At 42.4% G+C, this 16,964-nt stretch overlaps 1 protein-coding gene across 8 annotated transcripts in view; it reads right to left on the bottom strand.

The window, feature by feature from the left end:
• Positions 1-508: 508 nt before the first annotated feature.
• Positions 509-16,964, bottom strand: part of YEATS2 (YEATS domain containing 2) — a 54,267-nt gene continuing 37,811 nt past the window's right edge. For 5 of the 8 annotated variants that reach the window (XM_072866465.1, XM_072866464.1, XM_072866469.1 and 2 more), the window contains 10 exons: positions 16,327-16,458; positions 15,949-16,047; positions 14,803-14,914; positions 13,465-13,538; positions 12,285-12,364; positions 11,096-11,297; positions 9,396-9,622; positions 8,139-8,213; positions 6,635-6,708; positions 2,560-5,752 (listed from right to left, as the gene is read on the bottom strand). In XM_072866465.1, the coding sequence (XP_072722566.1) occupies positions 5,644-5,752; positions 6,635-6,708; positions 8,139-8,213; positions 9,396-9,622; positions 11,096-11,297; positions 12,285-12,364; positions 13,465-13,538; positions 14,803-14,914; positions 15,949-16,047; positions 16,327-16,458 (1,184 nt within the window). In that variant the 3' untranslated portion in view covers positions 2,560-5,643. Of the gene's footprint in view, positions 701-2,559; positions 5,753-6,634; positions 6,709-8,138; positions 8,214-9,395; positions 9,623-11,095; positions 11,298-12,284; positions 12,365-13,464; positions 13,539-14,802; positions 14,915-15,948; positions 16,048-16,326; positions 16,459-16,964 lie in introns of those variants that run through there. The other 3 variants (XM_072866466.1, XM_072866467.1, XM_072866468.1) reach the window with 3 other exon arrangements.

The raw sequence follows: 16,964 nt of genomic DNA, 5'->3' as shown, positions 1-16,964 counted from the left end.
TCAACATGAAGGGGAAGGGGGGATGAACCAATGATACCCTTTGCTACATTCACTATCAGGGACACAGAGGCTAGATTACTCTGATGCAGGTGCCGTGCTCTCAACACCCCCTTTCAGCAGTGCCTGCAGTGTGCCCTGTTAACAGAAAGGGACAAGCAACTTGTGTTTCACCTCAGTTTCACTCTGCCATCTCACACAGATAATGGGAAAATGGTGCTAGCTTTGAATTTTAAGAGAGGCCATCACTTTACAGTTGCTTCCAAGAAAATTTTAGTGAGTAAAGGTGCCGAAGGTACAACCAGCTTCCCCAGATAGCGCAATGCCAGCTCTTCTAGCTATGCCTCAGAAGACTTCCAGGAGAAAGCCAAAGGCTCGTGAGCTGTTGCCTGGCTCCAACTACAGGAGGGATGAATGGAAGGACAACCAAGCAGGTACTTACCACTGCAAGGGACAGGGCAACGCAACTGGCTGCTGATGTCTGCAACATACCTGTTTCTGCACAGAAAGTGCTTGCCTCAGCCAAATCAAAAGGCATCACACCAAGTTCCTCTGAAGAGGGCAAATCTACACAGGTTTTGCAGGCTCCAGGGAGTCACGATGGTGGGACTGCTTCCAACGCTGCTCTCACACTAGTATTTGTCTTCCCAATTGCTCTGGGTTCACATCCAAGTCCATCAAGGCTTTCCAACTGTGAATCACACTGCAAACAAGGGTTATTAGACACATAAAGAAATGTTCTTCAAAAGGAAGGTTTTGCACCTGAAGCATTACAATTTACTACCTATAGGGTGACACTGAACATGCTTGTTCCGTTCCATCTTGCTGACACCTGGCCTGTTGGGATGCTGAGAGTGAGTTTTGTGCCAGCTGCATCCACTATGCCAGGGAGCTGTGAACATCTGCACTTCCACGTGTGGGAAATACTCCATTACTCAGGACAGTTCTCGTTACCTGACCTTGAAAAGTTCACAAGCAGCGCATTAATGATTTGCCTGCTTTCATAAACTGCACATTTCTCTTTGCATTGCACTAATTTCTTGGAGGGTGAACAATCAGCTGCAAACCTATCACCTTATTCATACCGATTTTCTCTATCTTAGCCACTGCAGTAACGTACAATCCTAGGGACCAACCCCGTTTACCACAAATGGATGTTGGTGCCATGTAGCCCAGAGAGGCTGCGTTTGTTTTCAGGGCAGAGATAGCACAGAAGGGATGGACAATCCCTTGCTCCTGGTGGCACAGGCTTTGGTGTGACCAAGACTGCACGCAGGGACCCAGACGCACCGCTTGCTCCTGCGCCAGCTCTGCATGCAAATGACTTCATTTCTAAAGCGGATGGTCCTGCACCTTCTGGGCACACTGCACCTGACCACCACGCCCTGGAAATGTGTTCACGAACGCGAGGGGCAGGGCTGCAGCAGCCAGGAGGGGAGGCATTGTGGTTAGCATCAAGGCTCCAGCCCACAGGGCGCAGTCAGCCTTCCTTGGCCACGTTGTCGTCATTTGGCTCTGGCAGCATGAAGGCAGCGCAGTGTGTGCTCATTTAGAGGAGGCACTTGTACAGGATTTAGTACAAACAAGAACAAGTTTTGCAGTGTTTTGAAAGACAACGGAGCATTAAGTCTGCTCACAGACACCTATGATTCCTCCCCACAGCCTGGGGAAAATGGAGAAGTTAACTTTTCTTACTTTTTTTCCATTCCTTTTTGTATTGGGTGCCTGTGCCCAGGTGGTGGCAGGGGGGCTGTGGCGTCCCTGTGAGGAGAGGCCGGGGCTGCCCCGTGCCAGACATGGCTGGTTCCAACAGCCCCCAGGCAGCTGAGGGAGCTGAGCCCCGCAGAGGAGTCAGTGGCGGCCCTGTGAGGGCATGCTTAAGAAAGGGAGGACGAAGGGCCGGCAAAGAAGGGACTGTTAAGGGCAACTCCCCAGTCCCCTGCACCTCTTGCAGGGGGAAAGGAGGTGGGAGTCAGGAATGAAGGACTGAAGTAGAGTCTTAGGAAAAAAGGGGTGGGAAGGAGGTGGTTTATTTTTTTTGTCTTCGTTTCTCACCATCCAACTCTACTCTAATTGGCAAGAAGTTCAACTAATTTTCCCCAAGTTGAGTCTGTTTTGCCTATGATGGTAATTGGTATGCGACATCCCTGTTTTTATCTTGACCCATAAGCTTTTTCATCTTATTTTCTCCCCTTCCTCTGCTGAAGGGGGGTGAGAGAGCAGCTGGGTGGGCATCTGGCAGCTGGCCAACATCAACCCACCATGCTTTTCAATCTTCCACACAAACCAATTACTTGCTGTTTAAACAGGCTGCTCTGGAGAATGAGAAGTTGGAGAAGCTAAGCTTGCTGAGCTCCTGGCTTTCCCTCCCCCAACCTCCAAAGCCAAGAGCTTTTTAAAATAACTAGAAAAGGGAAAAATTACCTTTTCCTTCAGATCAATTCCACAACTACCAATTTTTATCCAGAATTAACTAAAACATTCTGAATATACAGAGCACACAAAAGTCTGTGAATTTGGAGAAAGTTCTTTGAGTGACAGGTGACAGTCAAGACAATCCTATCACAGCTAATAAAAGAATTTATTGTAAACATACGTATCTTACACAATTATACAGTATAATACAGATAACATGAAGGATTTAAACACTCAGCATTACAAATAGGCGCAATATTTGTAAAGAGATCTTTAACTTGTATCAAGACTCTTTAGAAAGCCAGAGAAATATACCGTAACATTTCAACACACTGTATCAGCTGTAGCATTCCACACACACCTGAATGGGTGCATGAAATTCCACCACTTTTAACTTATCTCCAAGCAATTCCCACAGGAACTTCTCACCAACAAATTTTTCTCCCACCACTTTTCAAAATTCAAATAACTTGTTGCAAACGTTTACTACATCTGAAAGACTAAACAAATGTGTTATTTTCTATCTGCTTTTAACAGATTTTATTTTTCTTCAGCAAACTTTATATTATTAATATAGCATCTCCTAGGAGAATAACCTGTGGTTGCTCAGAAATGTAGCAATAGATCTCCACTGCAAGAACCCCATTAAGAACAAGGGGCATTTACCTGCCTGCTTCAGGGCCAGGTTCAGGACTCATTCTGAAACTCCATTCCTCACAGAAAAGCAGGACACAGGCAAGGAAGCCACAATTTGCAAACAGATGCCCAACAACGAGCTCCTGCATCCTCAAGAGCTGCTCTAGGCATACCAGAATCCCAGAAACTAAGCCCACAAGAGACGGGGGCTGGAAATGCATATGTCATTGCAGATCATAGCACGACTGAGTTTGCCCAAAAGGCTGTTCCCACACAATCTGCAGGCTGTCATAGCAATAGTGACAGATATCTTGAAAATGCCCTTCTCTTTTGTAAAAGCTCTGTACAGGGGTGCCTGAAAGCAGTATGGACTTTGAGTTCACTACAGCCTACAAACAAAGTGTGGGGCCTGCAGTTCCCCAGCTACCTGGATTTCTCCTGACCCTCAACACTGAGCTCAAACATAATCACCACTGCTCGACTCCTTCACACTGACCTCAGCTGAAAAACTAATGTCAAGGCTAAGCTGTGCACTTTAATTGTGCAGGCAGTCCTGCACTCAGCTCACCCGAACAAGCCAGGATTATCTTTTGAATCCAGAGCATCTGAAACGCCCTTTCTAGGGGGCATTTAAGTCCTTCTCTGAGTGCTGTTGGGATTTCATCCATTGGTCCCATTTCCTAGATTCAAGGGCCAGGTTCTGCCACTCTTATTCAAGTGAACTGTAACTCCCTGTTAGCTCCGATGAACCGAGGGGGGCTTATCTGCAGACCCTAGTTTTATTTAAGGTGGAGAAGACAGGCAGCATCTCACCTGAGGTACAGAGTACCTTCATCAGTTTAAGAACTGCATCAAACCTACACTACTCTCCTTGGAAGCCTGAAACTACCCTCTAACTGAACCGTCTTCCACAGTTCCTGCACACTACTGGAGTTACCACCACCTGTCTTCTAGCCCCAAAAAAGCACCAAAAGATAACATTTTGAAGATTTCTGTTCCTACCCCAGGCCAGGAAAAATAACTGTAGTTTAATGTTTATAAAAGGCTTTGTATTGTCAAAGCACGGCACCAACAAGAGCGAGGCCTCAGTACACCCCTGTGAGGTAGGTATCCTGCTCCCCATGCTCAGAGATGGGGAAACTGAGGCACAGAGTGATTAAATCAAAGGCCATGCAGCAGATCAGAGATCCAGCTGAGATCAGCGCATTGGAGGTTCTGGCTGTTTGACCCATGCTCCACCGACATGACAGCACTGCCTCACAAAACAAGCACTCTGAAAGCATGACAGTCCAACAGGAGTCCCACCAACTTTACAACAGGCTCCCACCAAGCCTTTACAAAGGCTTATTCACACTACTAGCAAGCACCCATGGGGCAGGACAAAGGGGTGGTGGATGTGGGGTGGTCAGGATGTTGTCAGTGAAGCCTTCTTCAGCGAAGTGTTGATAGCCAGGCTGCAGACATGTCTCCTACACCAGTGATGTTCCTGAGACAGGTAAGTGCTGGGGTTAGTAGCAGAACTTCTTCCTGCAGTCAAGACATCAGAGGAGCTCCCCACAAGCAGCAAATCTCTGATTTTTTGATCCTATCACGCCTCTCTGTGTTGAGCAGAACTTAAGCCAAAGTGGTGCTGCTCCCACAGCACTTCACAATCCAAGCTGATCATTAGCGAACGCTATCAAAACATTGAGACTTGTACAACACAGTTGTACAGCTGGTCACCTGCCCTCCAGCACACTCCAAACCTTCTGGCAGCCTGGGGAGGCACTTGCAGGGCAAGCAAAGGGTTTCAGACAGTCCAAGCCCACAAACAGTGAATACTGTCTTTGCTCCTCTCCTTTCCCATGCACAACAAGTGGTCAGTCAAATCTTACCAAGCCTGACCATGGGCTGTTCATCTTGCTTGAGCATGTGCCAGTCTACCCTTTCTGAGGTGGCTAAGAAAGGTGACATCTGACACCTCCTCTAAAGAGGCAAGGAATTTGGTTAGGTGACACTTAGCTGAATAAGCTAATGATAAGCCTACCCAGCTGTGACTTCCGTCACATACATCATGCTCAACCAGGACTGGCAGAATTTGTTGCAGCCATCAGCCTTCTGCTCCCCCACACTCAAACCTAACCAACCAACCCACCCATCTACTCAAATGACCCACCTTTAAAAGCTGCCTTTGACTTTTGTCATATTTGTAATGCCAAAGCAACTGTTCTGCCCACTGCATGGGGAAATCAACTCATAGGTAGACTGCATCAAAAAGCATAATTTCTTTTCTTAAAAGAAGCATTCAATCTCATCAATACAGCTGTCTCAGAGGGACAAGGCCTGTGCAATCTCTCACAGCTAGCAACTCGATGCAAACTGACAATGTTTGTTCAGCCACTGAACATACACTTACCAAGTAAACACTGACATTTAACAACTTGATTTGGAACAGAGCATCATTTTGTTGCATTAAGGTGCATCTTTAATTGGAGGTAACAATCTAGTAGCCCAATGTTATAAATGTATATAACAGTATCCTACAGAAATACTGGATTTGTCAACCCAACTGCAGTCATAAATCCACCTTTCCTGTAGCATCTTCTCTGCTCTATTTCATTGTTCCTCATTTAGTATCTTCATATGTTTGTTTGTGAGGAAGTCAAGAAAGGGAATACTACAGATGGCTTTGTGAATATTCATCACTGTGATCTCTCTTGGAGTCCTGCAGGGAATGCATCAGAGATGCTATTATAATACATAAAAAGACACATGTCCCTAAAGCACCAAGTAAATAAGTTTACTAACAGGGGAAGAAAAAAAAGGGGGGGGGAGATAAATCAAAAAAAGGATAAAAAAGCAAGTGTTAGAGCAACACAGGAAAAGCATTAAAATGTCACAGCACAAAAAAGCCACTCTCAAATTACTGCAGGAAACATCTTGGGCACTAGGACAGGAAAATCAAGTGCTAAAGTATTAATTCTTGGACTTCTATAGCACAGAATATGTGTATATAATTCTATATATAACATATATACATATGTTTAATATATATTATATAAATATTTGTATATTGCATACAAGTAAATATTTAAACTAAGCATTTTCTCATAGTGTTGGGTTTTTTTCCAATTTCAAGCTATCCCAAATCATGGTGCTGAACAGAAATCAAAATGTGGCCTAATCGTTACCATAAAAATAATTCAGTATCTGAGCCAGAAAAGAGTATATCAGTAAAATAAAGAAGAGATTATTTAGGTTGTTTAAGTTATGTCTGGCCATGGGTAAGTTGTCTACATGGTAATCTGAGATGGACAAGACTGAGAAGGTTCTTCAACATGGCTCTGTAGAAACAGGTCATCTGCCTTTGAGTGTGGCAACACCAGAGAATCCTGCCTCAGTTTTTAATGTTGTCTATGTTACCACCCCTTTGCAACTATGGAGCTAAGAGATGACAAACCCCCTCCCCCTAAGGGTTGGATCTTCCCAGAATATAGTTCATAAATTCCCTCAATCACGTGGTCTGAGCTAATCTGACTAAATTCCTCAAGCAGTTCAGCCCTCAGTTGCTGGCACAAATGGTCTAAGAGGAAACAAGCTGCTGTACCTGTTGTGAGGAGCTGTCTGGTATGCCACAGCCAGTGCTTGCCGTAGGATATCACTCATAAGCTGTTCAGTGGCCTGTGACAAAAGACAACATTGGGAGACAGATTTAGGGAAAGAGGAAAGGAACATGCTATTTGCTCGAGTATCAGTGTAAGAGCAGCCGAAATTTGGCTCACTTCAATCCTGAATTCGATCAGCAGGGGGAAGTTCAAGATGCCCAAGTGAGTTTTACCGGCACAGGAATAAGAACAGTATATTCAGAAAAAGAGAGCCCTATAGATGCACAGACCTCAGACTGTAACTGCCCAGTCTGGTTTCTCTCTGGACCTGCAGAACAGTATGTGCACAGCAGGGTGGATCCAATGTTCCAGAGCCTGTGCCTCAAAGAGCATTTTAGGGCCCTGCCTCTCACACACCAGAGCTTGTTTTGTACATGGCAAATTCCAGATATTCTCCTGGGAGCTGGTATATGCTTGTTAGCCACTCCCTGTGGTCCCTAGGCTTATGACACTTTCACAAAAACCTCCCAGCCTGGACAGCAAGCAGACAGCAGCCGTATGCCCTACACACTTGGCTTAATCAATGTTCAATCAAAAGCTAATTAAGGCTCTTGGCTTTCTGTGCCTGTATCAAGACTAGAGCAGAGGTTTCTGGGATGTTCAGTCAGGAAAGCTGGCATAACTACATTTTTTTATAATGGAGCAATCTGATGGTTACAATCTGTGTCTACAAATGGATGTATCTCTATCTGAGTTCAACTATGATAAGTAACAGAGCACAGCAGAAGTGTGCATGCACGTGCACGTGTGCCCTGGAATTAATCAGCTTTTGTAAAGCTGATCTTCTGATAAGCAGCAGTCTGTACAAACAACCCCAAAAACTGTCTTTGGCTTGAAACACAGCAGAGCACAGCTAAAAATAATCCACGTTAGCCTTCAGTCCAAATCCAAGAACTTCAGTTCCATGCCATTTAAAGCTCTGGTAAGAAACGGTCTCTGTTTTTCCAATATTGATTATGATAGATAAATAGTTTCTCATACAAGGCAGAATTGCTGCTGTCTGCAGGAATTCAGCAGTCTGCCAGTAGAGACAGCCCAAGCAAAAAGGAAATGAACAGTATTTAGGAAAAAATAGCTAACCTCTTATAAAATAATCAAGTCTTACAGAACTCTGGCAGATTTCCCCCTTCCAGTTCTGAAGGGTAGGGCAAAGTAAGGGGTACTTTCAAAGTTACAGAATGAGTCAGGATCTTGCTGGAGGTGAGAATCTGCAAATCACTATTCTGTGTCCAAGCCAACAAATCAGTTAGAAAGCTGGAAACACACAAAGAAGTATAGGACAGTCTTTGGTCGGCTATATATCCTTCTATACCTGCACCAAGATAGACATCAGACTCCACATCTCCTGATTTGATAAATGCGTATCAATAAGGACATTCAATCTTTTTTTATACATTACTGGGTTAATAGTTACAGAAAAGTTCTTAACATGAAGCAATTTCTTACCTTTAAAATCATATCTTCTATTACTGATGCATACACATTCTTTTGTACCTCAGCAGGCTGAAAAGAAATCCCTATCTATAAAATACAAGAGAGAGAAAAAAATTAATACATCAAATAACACAACCCACGTTTTGCTGCAGATGAGATGAGAATGATATAACAGAAACAATCTATTACAAAGGGTAGTTAAAAACCAAGCAAGCAGACACTGCAGAACTTTCAGGCAGTGTAATCTCAGGCTTCACTTAAAAAAAAAAAGTCTGGAGAAAATTAAGCTTGACCATTAGAACAGCCTGCAGAAATGCCTCAAAAACACAGAAGAAACAAAAGCAGGTTTTAATTTTTGTTTCAGAAAGTCCACACAAAAACCAGGCTGCATTGGGTATCTCTGGATTGAGAACGGAAGCTCCATTTTAAAACTGTACATATATTTAATCCATCTATTCATAATCTTCCCTGCACCTACCTATGGCAACTGAGACCACTTTAAACAGTGCTCCTGGCACAGAAGTTCCACATCAAAAGAGTGTTTCATCCCCCAGTCACACTTTCATCATGCTTGTGCCCTTGCCACCTACATAGCAAGAGACTAGATACACTGCAGAACCAAGGTACTGTCCCTTGATGGCAGCATTTGAGGTGGAGACAGAGATCCTTTCTCCCACAGCTGCTGCATGCAAACCCCTCCCACTGCTCCTGTGTCTGCTGGTACAATGGTGAGCACTCTTCCCTACAAGCTGAGTCAGTCTCCTCTCTTTCCTTCCTGCTGCTGTGAGAGAAGACCCCCCTCTCCCCTTCTTTTACCCTAATTTGAATAGGGGAAGAAATCCAAGCAGTAGAGAAGTTTGCTGTGGTCTTAGCTTTACTGCAACTCCTTTTCAAGAGCTGCTATTCAACAGCACTGCTCCAAACAATGAGCCCAAATCTTTCATGTGATGGAACAGGAAGAAGTCAGTGCCAGTGCTCCTCTTCCCTCATTTCCCCTTACTTCTAGCCTTCCAGGATGATTTTTCTGGTGCTAAGCCCTGCAACACAGCTACTCTGAAATGACCTCCCGGCTGCCATGCTTCACTTACTCCTGCCAGCACTGGCCAGCTGAGTGTCATGAGTCAGAAGGTTCAATTTTTCCAGGGCATTTATAAAAACTTCTATAAAGCATCCAGAAGCCCATATAGATGAAGGAAAAGCAACTAAATAAATGTAACACCACAATTATCTTAACAGCAGTTCTTATTAGCTTTATGATTCACTTATTACCTTCTCTGCAGTGTCCCTCACGAACTCTGATGCAGGCAAGGAAGCCAAATAGAACTTCATCTCCTCTTGTTTCTCCTCCTGTTCTTTCTTAATGTTTATTTTTAATGGCTCGCTAAAGTTGAGAATATCTACTTCCTCTTCGTGTTCTGGTTCTCGTTTCAGAAATTGCTGTAGTTCCTCTAGTTTTCGGCACAGCTCCTCACCACTGCTGTAAGATGAAGGGCATTCTGAAAAAGAAGCAATCAATTAAACACATGATAGGTTATGGAAAGCTGTTTATAAACAGATGCACACTCAAAATAAGGTAATTGGAAGTTATTTTTGTAGTTCCTACCAAACATAAGGATGAACAGAAACGCAAAGATTCATTAAGAGCCTTCTAATTATACCTTCATGACACTCGTAGTCCTCTCCCTCATCTGCTCCTACACCAATGAAGAGGGCTGCATTTCAAACAAAACCAGGCTAATGTAAGTCTCCTAAACATTCTCACAGAAGCTTTTTGACAACTGGCAAAGCAGTCTGATGCTCTTCAACTTGGTTGGAGAAATGGAGTTTTTACTATGTAGGCACCATGTAGCACTAAATCATCTTTTACATTGTTACTAGTATTATCATGCTTTTTAAGAAAAATCAGAAGACAGATTCGCAGTGGAATTACAAAAGGGTAACCTCTTCTCTGCATGCTCGACACGAGCCAGTAAAACCTTTTGTGGAAAGCTAAGCAATAAAAAGATTCTTTTCGTCAAAGACAAACACAAATCTAGTTATTTAGATACGAATATTAAAAGGTGGATGTAGGCTTCCTTTCCACCTTCAACAACTGCAGTGCAGGACCAGACTTAGCAAAGAATAATCAAATCCATACACTTCTGTGAAATACCTTAAATCCCTGTATGATCAGAACAGAAAAACATTTGGCTTTGGGAAAGGGATTATCTGAAGGTGAAACAAGGGAGCTTAACGGTGAAGAATGGATGAAATTAAAGAGGTATATTTCATACATACTAAAATGGACTGTGGAGATCCCAGAGCTATGCCTAGTACAATAATGTAGCAGCTATAATAACAGAATATGAAGCTTCACATGGGCCAATTCACTTCACTTTTGGAGGTAAATTAACCCCCACTAAGCTCCACGCTGCCGCTGCCAGTTTTGGGGTTTTTTTTGTACCTGAACTCATTCACACTGTTTGCACAGTAAGTCTTTTAATAGAGGCTAAGCTTACCCAAGGGCAGAACTGTCATTAGTCCCTATACTTTGTGTGCCCATTTATAAATGATTACACTGTGGGGCAAGAATCATCTCTCATAAGGTTTATCTACACTGAGCCTCCAAAGGCCCCAAAGCACAATAAAATCCCAAAGAGGCCCCAGAGAACATCAGGATTGGTATGGACAAGGGGCAGCTTCACTTGTAGGCTTGCCCTTAAGATCTCCAACTTCTGTTATTGCAGAGTGAATCAAGTTAAAAAACAAATAAAGTAAGAATCTGCTTCTCCTGAAGCAGCAGCACATGTGTGTGCATGCACACAAGATCTCCAACCTCTGTTATTCCAGAGTGAATCAAGTTAAAAAACAAAGAAAGTAAGAATCCCCTTCTCCTGAAGAAGCAGCACGTGTGTGCATACACACAGTCTTAAGCCATTTAACAAACAGCGTCTCTGGCAAAAAGGAGCTTTCTGTCCCTCCATACTCACCTGGCTCACTGTCTATCTGCGTCAGCACGTCTTCAATTGAGTCTTCATCATTCCGCAAGGTCTCCGGGTCAGGTGGAGTGTAGCCATGGCATCGACACCAGTGCACCACATGCTTTGTTTTCAGGGGTGTAATGTTGTGAAACCTGGGGTGTTTCTCTATGATTTCTTGTAGGATCTTTCTCACTGTCATTGCTCGTTGCCACTGTGACAAACGAAAGGGAAAGCTCATCACACTGGCTAAAATGTTTAAGGCTAGACTATGGCCCAGAACAATAATCCAGGTTGCAAAGAAAACAAAAGGAATGGGATTTTCTCAGGAGTCAGAATGACAAGGAAAAACAAATGTGGAAGATGGTCCTAATCGTGATATTAGGCAGCTGTAGGCAGGTCATTTAAACTCTGCTTTCTCATCTAAACAAAACCTCAAGAAAAAAGGGACACACATTTACAGGGGCCCAGACACATTTGTCTTGACTTGAATTGCCTCGTCTCCCAAGTAACACCTAAGATGGCATAGTGCAAGAAATCCATTAGAGCAAAATATGCTGCTCAAAATTTTGGTTGAACTCTTCAATCATTTAAGTTGGTAACAGCAGAGGGAAGTTAAAACTAATCAGTTTTAACATCTTCCCTGTAAAACTCCATAGCAAGATGACAAAACTATGAAGAAATAGGGGGAAACATAACAGCCAGAACACAAAAAGGTCCAGATTAACTGAAATACTTATCTTTAGTGAACTGACAATCTATATCAGCACTATCATTGCTTATGTCAGATCCCTCAATTCTCTTCCTACAGAAAGCAGACACAATCCCATGAAAAGATGGACAAAGTATGTTAGGTAAAACTCCCATGACTGTAATATGCCACAGAGGAGTGATGAAGATAAAGTGCTAACAGGACAGCTTGCAAAAATTCTGATTTTGAAAATGCTTCAAAAACACCTTACTTTGAACCAACCAAAAAATGACCTTTAGAGTCCCTTCTGCTTGAGAAAGTCTCTGAACAATAACCTGGATCACTACCTGGACACAAATCAGTGCGTCTTGCAGTAAGGAATGCTTCCATTTAAAATGCAACAGACTGCTTCAGAAAACAAATGAGCCAACAACAAGGAAGGTTCCATAATTCAGAAATCCTTCTTGTGTCCCTAATGAATGCTTATGAAACACAGGAAGAGAGGATTACCTCGGCTGCTCTCCTCTTCCCAATATTCCAGCTATAATACTGTTCCACTGAACTGGCACAAAAAGAGCTTGCATCTTCACCTAGAAAACACAAAGCCAAAAACAGTATTAAATTTTAATATGTGAAGTAACATAAATTCTGGTTTTGATGTTATTTAGCAGAGAAGAAGAGGGAAACGTGTTTCATGCTCATAGGATCAAGGACTGTAACTCTTTACAAATGCTGTGCTCTCTCTGAGCACAGCACAGATACATGCAGCAGACACTTTGGGTTTTGAATGCACAATCAGCATCTCATTGGTCAGGATATACAGACATATGTGGCTATGGGCTGTTTTAAGCCTCTTCTTCCCCCCAAAGCTGTAATGATGAGATCTGTAAGTCTGTCTTAGTGGTCAAAGTCTCTTCCTTCGGAAAACATTTTTTTTGCCAACAAATTGCAATATAAAAATGAAACAGTGAAAAGGTTTCCTGGCAAAAACATGAGGAGGGGATACGAATCCTAAGCAACGGATTCATGAATGCTACTGTAGGCCAGAGAGCTGTATGTAATGAAAGCTTTACTGTGCCACCCACTCCTACTTTGCTCACTGCTTATCTTGAGAGGGTCTGCTCTACCCAGTCTCCAGGACCACTTATTCGAAGTGCATTAGTTACCAGAGAAAGCTGATACATTTCCAGCTATGTACATGAGTAAGAGATTCACAATTATAAAGTACCACAAAAGATTAAAATGTTTCTCTGCAAACCATCACCTTTCATTTAAAAAAAAAGGCAAAAACCCCAACAAACACATTCCAATGCTGAGCTATGTTATCATATTTGCAAGGATTTCTGAAACTCTGGCATTAAATTAAATTAAATTAAATTAAAAAAAATAAAAGCACATCTATTGAGGACAAACCAGGGAAAAGAGGACCTACTTGCAACCATTATGCAAGGAAATACAATGTATTTCTAACCAAAAAAACCAGGTAAATGTTAATAACTGCTGACAACATACTTGGCTTTATTGGAAGAATCTGATTCTAAGCATCTTTAGAATAACCCTTGGAGTAAGCTCTCTAGGAGGATGGCTTCATTTCATTTTGCCCTTTAATAATTTTTGTGGCCACAGAGTATACAAGGCATTCTGTTGATACATTGAAAACAGAAAGCAAAGCTTTTCATTTACTGCTTACTTTTTTCAGCAATTAATGGAACCTTCTTCACTATTGCTGTTAAAAGCTGCTGGATGTTCTCCAAATATTCTATACTGCAACGGATAAAAAGAATCACAATGAAGAATACTGTTGGAAGCAATGACTCAGATGCAAAAGGTTTCAAAATCACTGCATGGTTTAAAGTCCCTAGCCCCAAGGCATTATAGCAATACTAGTATGAGGATAAACTAGTATGAGGATAAGCCCCAATCCGGAGAAGGTGTTTCAAACAGCCCTTCCACTTGCTGAGGTGTCCACATCTGAAGCTGTATTTGTCATGATGAAGAAACTGAAGATAGGCTTTTTTGGGCAGGCTTGGAAGAAATCCCTGCATCATCTCACAATCTGCAACACTACCCCGAGGGATAAGACGCACCTATTAGTGCAGGCTGTCCCAGGAGGAACATGGGATATTGCATGGGAAGCTTTGTACTTACGTGAGTTTAGCTAAATTTTACTTAACCAGCCATACTGTATTTAACTGGCAAGAACTGTATTTTCCATTAGTTATTTTACAACTAAGATAATTTCCAGTGTGCAGTGACTTAAAATTTATTCCCATCTCCTACACATACTCTCCATCAGGGTAATGTCTGCAGAGATATGTCGGAATAACAAAACTTTTCAAAACATGGAGACAGGAAAGTCAGCCATTGGAGGAATCAAGAGCAGAAGAAACATCCTACACTTTATAAGAAATATGCAGAGAAAATTCTGCAAACTGAGTTCTGGTGAAAAAACACTAACAAGTACTTGCAAGAGCATCACAAACAAGGCACTGGATTTCACAGCGTCCAGTGAACAAATACTCCAATGATCTTTATTATTTGATTCCAATTCTGAACCAACACAAACCTCATACTAAGTAATTACAGAAGTATATGAGCCTTACAGGACTAAAGAGGCAAGAAGAGAGACAGTTCTACTTATTTCAGATGCCCCTTTTTTGACCTGCATTTCACTGGGCAGTCTGACCTCAGTGAGGACACACAATGACAATGGGAATTATACAAACAGTGGATTATAAAGAGGTTTTAGCAGCTTGAGATTTTAGCAAACCCCAAAACAACTGCAATAATTCTTTTCCCCCTTTCATGAGCCCTGCATACTAATCCATTTACAAAGAAAATATTGCAACACTGTCTGAAACAAACGCCAGGCAACAGAATTAGTACTGATACAGCAGTGTATGGGACAGAAGATTTTATAATGTATTTCTAGGTCAAACTTAACACTACTGCACGTATCCCTAGAACCTCCTCCTTTCCCCCTGGTATTTCAAAGATCAGAAATCCTTATAGAGAAATGAACAATTACTTGATAACGTAATTCCCAATTTCGGAGCTCTCTTCTGTTTTTACTGCTGCTTGGCCTTCTTGGGTACCCACAGAACTGCAGTTTTGTCCTGTTGAATCAGGCTCCATCTTAACTTCAAAGAAACAGAACACATTTTAAGAGACAAAAAGTACCAGTCAGCTTGATAAAGAATGTCTTGCAAGACTCCAGTAAGACTAAGGGTCTTATATAACATCATTTAATTTGTTGTTTGCGTTCTGATTGTTAAGCATGAACAAATCTAGCCTTCAATTCTGCTGCAAGAAAGCCACCAGAACATGTGTCGCCCCCCTCCAAATCTCAACATGCTCACATCTTATCATTTTTAGAAAATTTGCATTTGCATAACCAATTGCTGATGTTTTGCATGCCTGATCTAAATTGACCTGCCTGCAAATGTACGTTGGCCTTTCTGTAAACAAAGAGCTGTAGAGAAAACTAATAACAGTTTTAGCAAGAAGTGACATTTCAAAGTGAGAACTTTTCTGAAGACATCACTGATTTTGACATCAGTGAACTTTCTCACATTTAGGACAGAACTCTGGTGAGACAGGAGCAGGAGGGACAGAGACATTCCCAACCCAGAACAGCCAGACAGTCTGGTCATTGATCTGGGATGGGAGAGATGCATGACAGTTCTGCAAGAACTGGACTCTGAATATCTCAGCTCTGGTCTATGCATTATTCTGGGAAGTACTGTATGTACATCTTTCCCCTGTCTGTGCGCACACACACATGCTGTCTACATCTAGTGCTGCTGGAAAGCATCCTCCAGTACATTTCACCATAGTCACTATTCTGAGGACAGCAGTAACTGTGATTAAATACATGCTGCTCTGTGCATTTCTGCAATGACGGATTGAAACAATGAACATTTAAGGTACTCATGGTAGCTTTCTAGAACATCCTCATTTCTCTCTGTACTTGCTTATGCTTTGGGATTTGTTGAGGGGTAAGTCACTGTTAATTTCCTAGTTCCCAGATGCCATTTTTACTTGATTTAAACCCTCCTAACAATGGAAATAAAGGAACCCACAGTCACAGGGTCTACTTTCATAGTCAGGCCACTTGCATAAAGCAGCGCTAGCTTATTTCTACTACTTATCTTACTGAGAAATTCCTTGTTACCTTTAGTGATGGATGCTGTAGAGGAACTAGGGACAACCGTACTTGCTGCTGTGACAGCTGTAATAGCTGAAACTTTGCTGGTAGAAAGTGACTGTATCACTGGAGAGGAACAGAAAAAACAAAACAAAACCAAAAAACAAACAAACAAAAAACCCACAACAAAGAAAAGAAAAAAAAAATAATCAAACTTCATACACTTTGACAAATAACCATGTTCAGAAGCAACACAGTGTTTGCAGCACAAAGTTTAGGGATTAATTTCCTTGCTACATTTTCTTCTATCTCTAACTTTGGACTATGTATGCCAACAGTGACCAAGAGCTACCCTGTGTGAAAGGGATTTTCAAACACCATCTGTCATCCTCCTCTGCCCTTTACCTTTGTTCATAGGCATGAGTATTGTCTGAACACCTCCAGAAGCTGTGTTTACACCGAGCTGTTTAAGCTGGCTGGGAACTGTCAGAACAGCCTGCTGTGGACTAGACTGATTTGAGTGGATTTTTAGCAACCCTGCAAGAAGAACGGAAGACAAAATGTTAAATAAAACACACCATTTTGTTTATCTCCAGCTACTTCTCTCCCTTTCTGCCTGAACCAGGATGGCATGTAAGCTAACACTGCCACCCTCTTAACAAGCCACAGTTCAGTGAACTGTCAGACAAGTTTTCACTGACACAAATGATTGCTAAAATACTGGGGTGCTGCACCACAGCGTGCGCAGTATTATGCGCTGCACAGTGCTCTGGTATTTGTGAGGCAGGTTTCCTAATTACCTAAGTAACCTTAAGTAAAAGCTGATGTAACACAAACCTTTCAACTGAAGCAGGCTCAGCGCAGAGTAAAACACTCTTGTCAGAACAAGAGCTTGTGCTCAAGGGTCTGGTAAGCCAGTGACTGACAGCTCTGTTGTACTTACACAGCCACTCTCACTGAGGTACCCAAGTGCCGCACACACCTCTGCAATTCAGCTTAGCAGCATCCGCTGCAGTCAGCAGAGCACAATCAACCATGTTTTA

This window comes from Ciconia boyciana, chromosome 7 (genome assembly GCF_034638445.1).
Source record: "Ciconia boyciana chromosome 7, ASM3463844v1, whole genome shotgun sequence".
Lineage (NCBI taxonomy): Eukaryota > Metazoa > Chordata > Aves > Ciconiiformes > Ciconiidae > Ciconia > Ciconia boyciana.
This window is presented reverse-complemented; position numbering and strand designations above follow the sequence as displayed.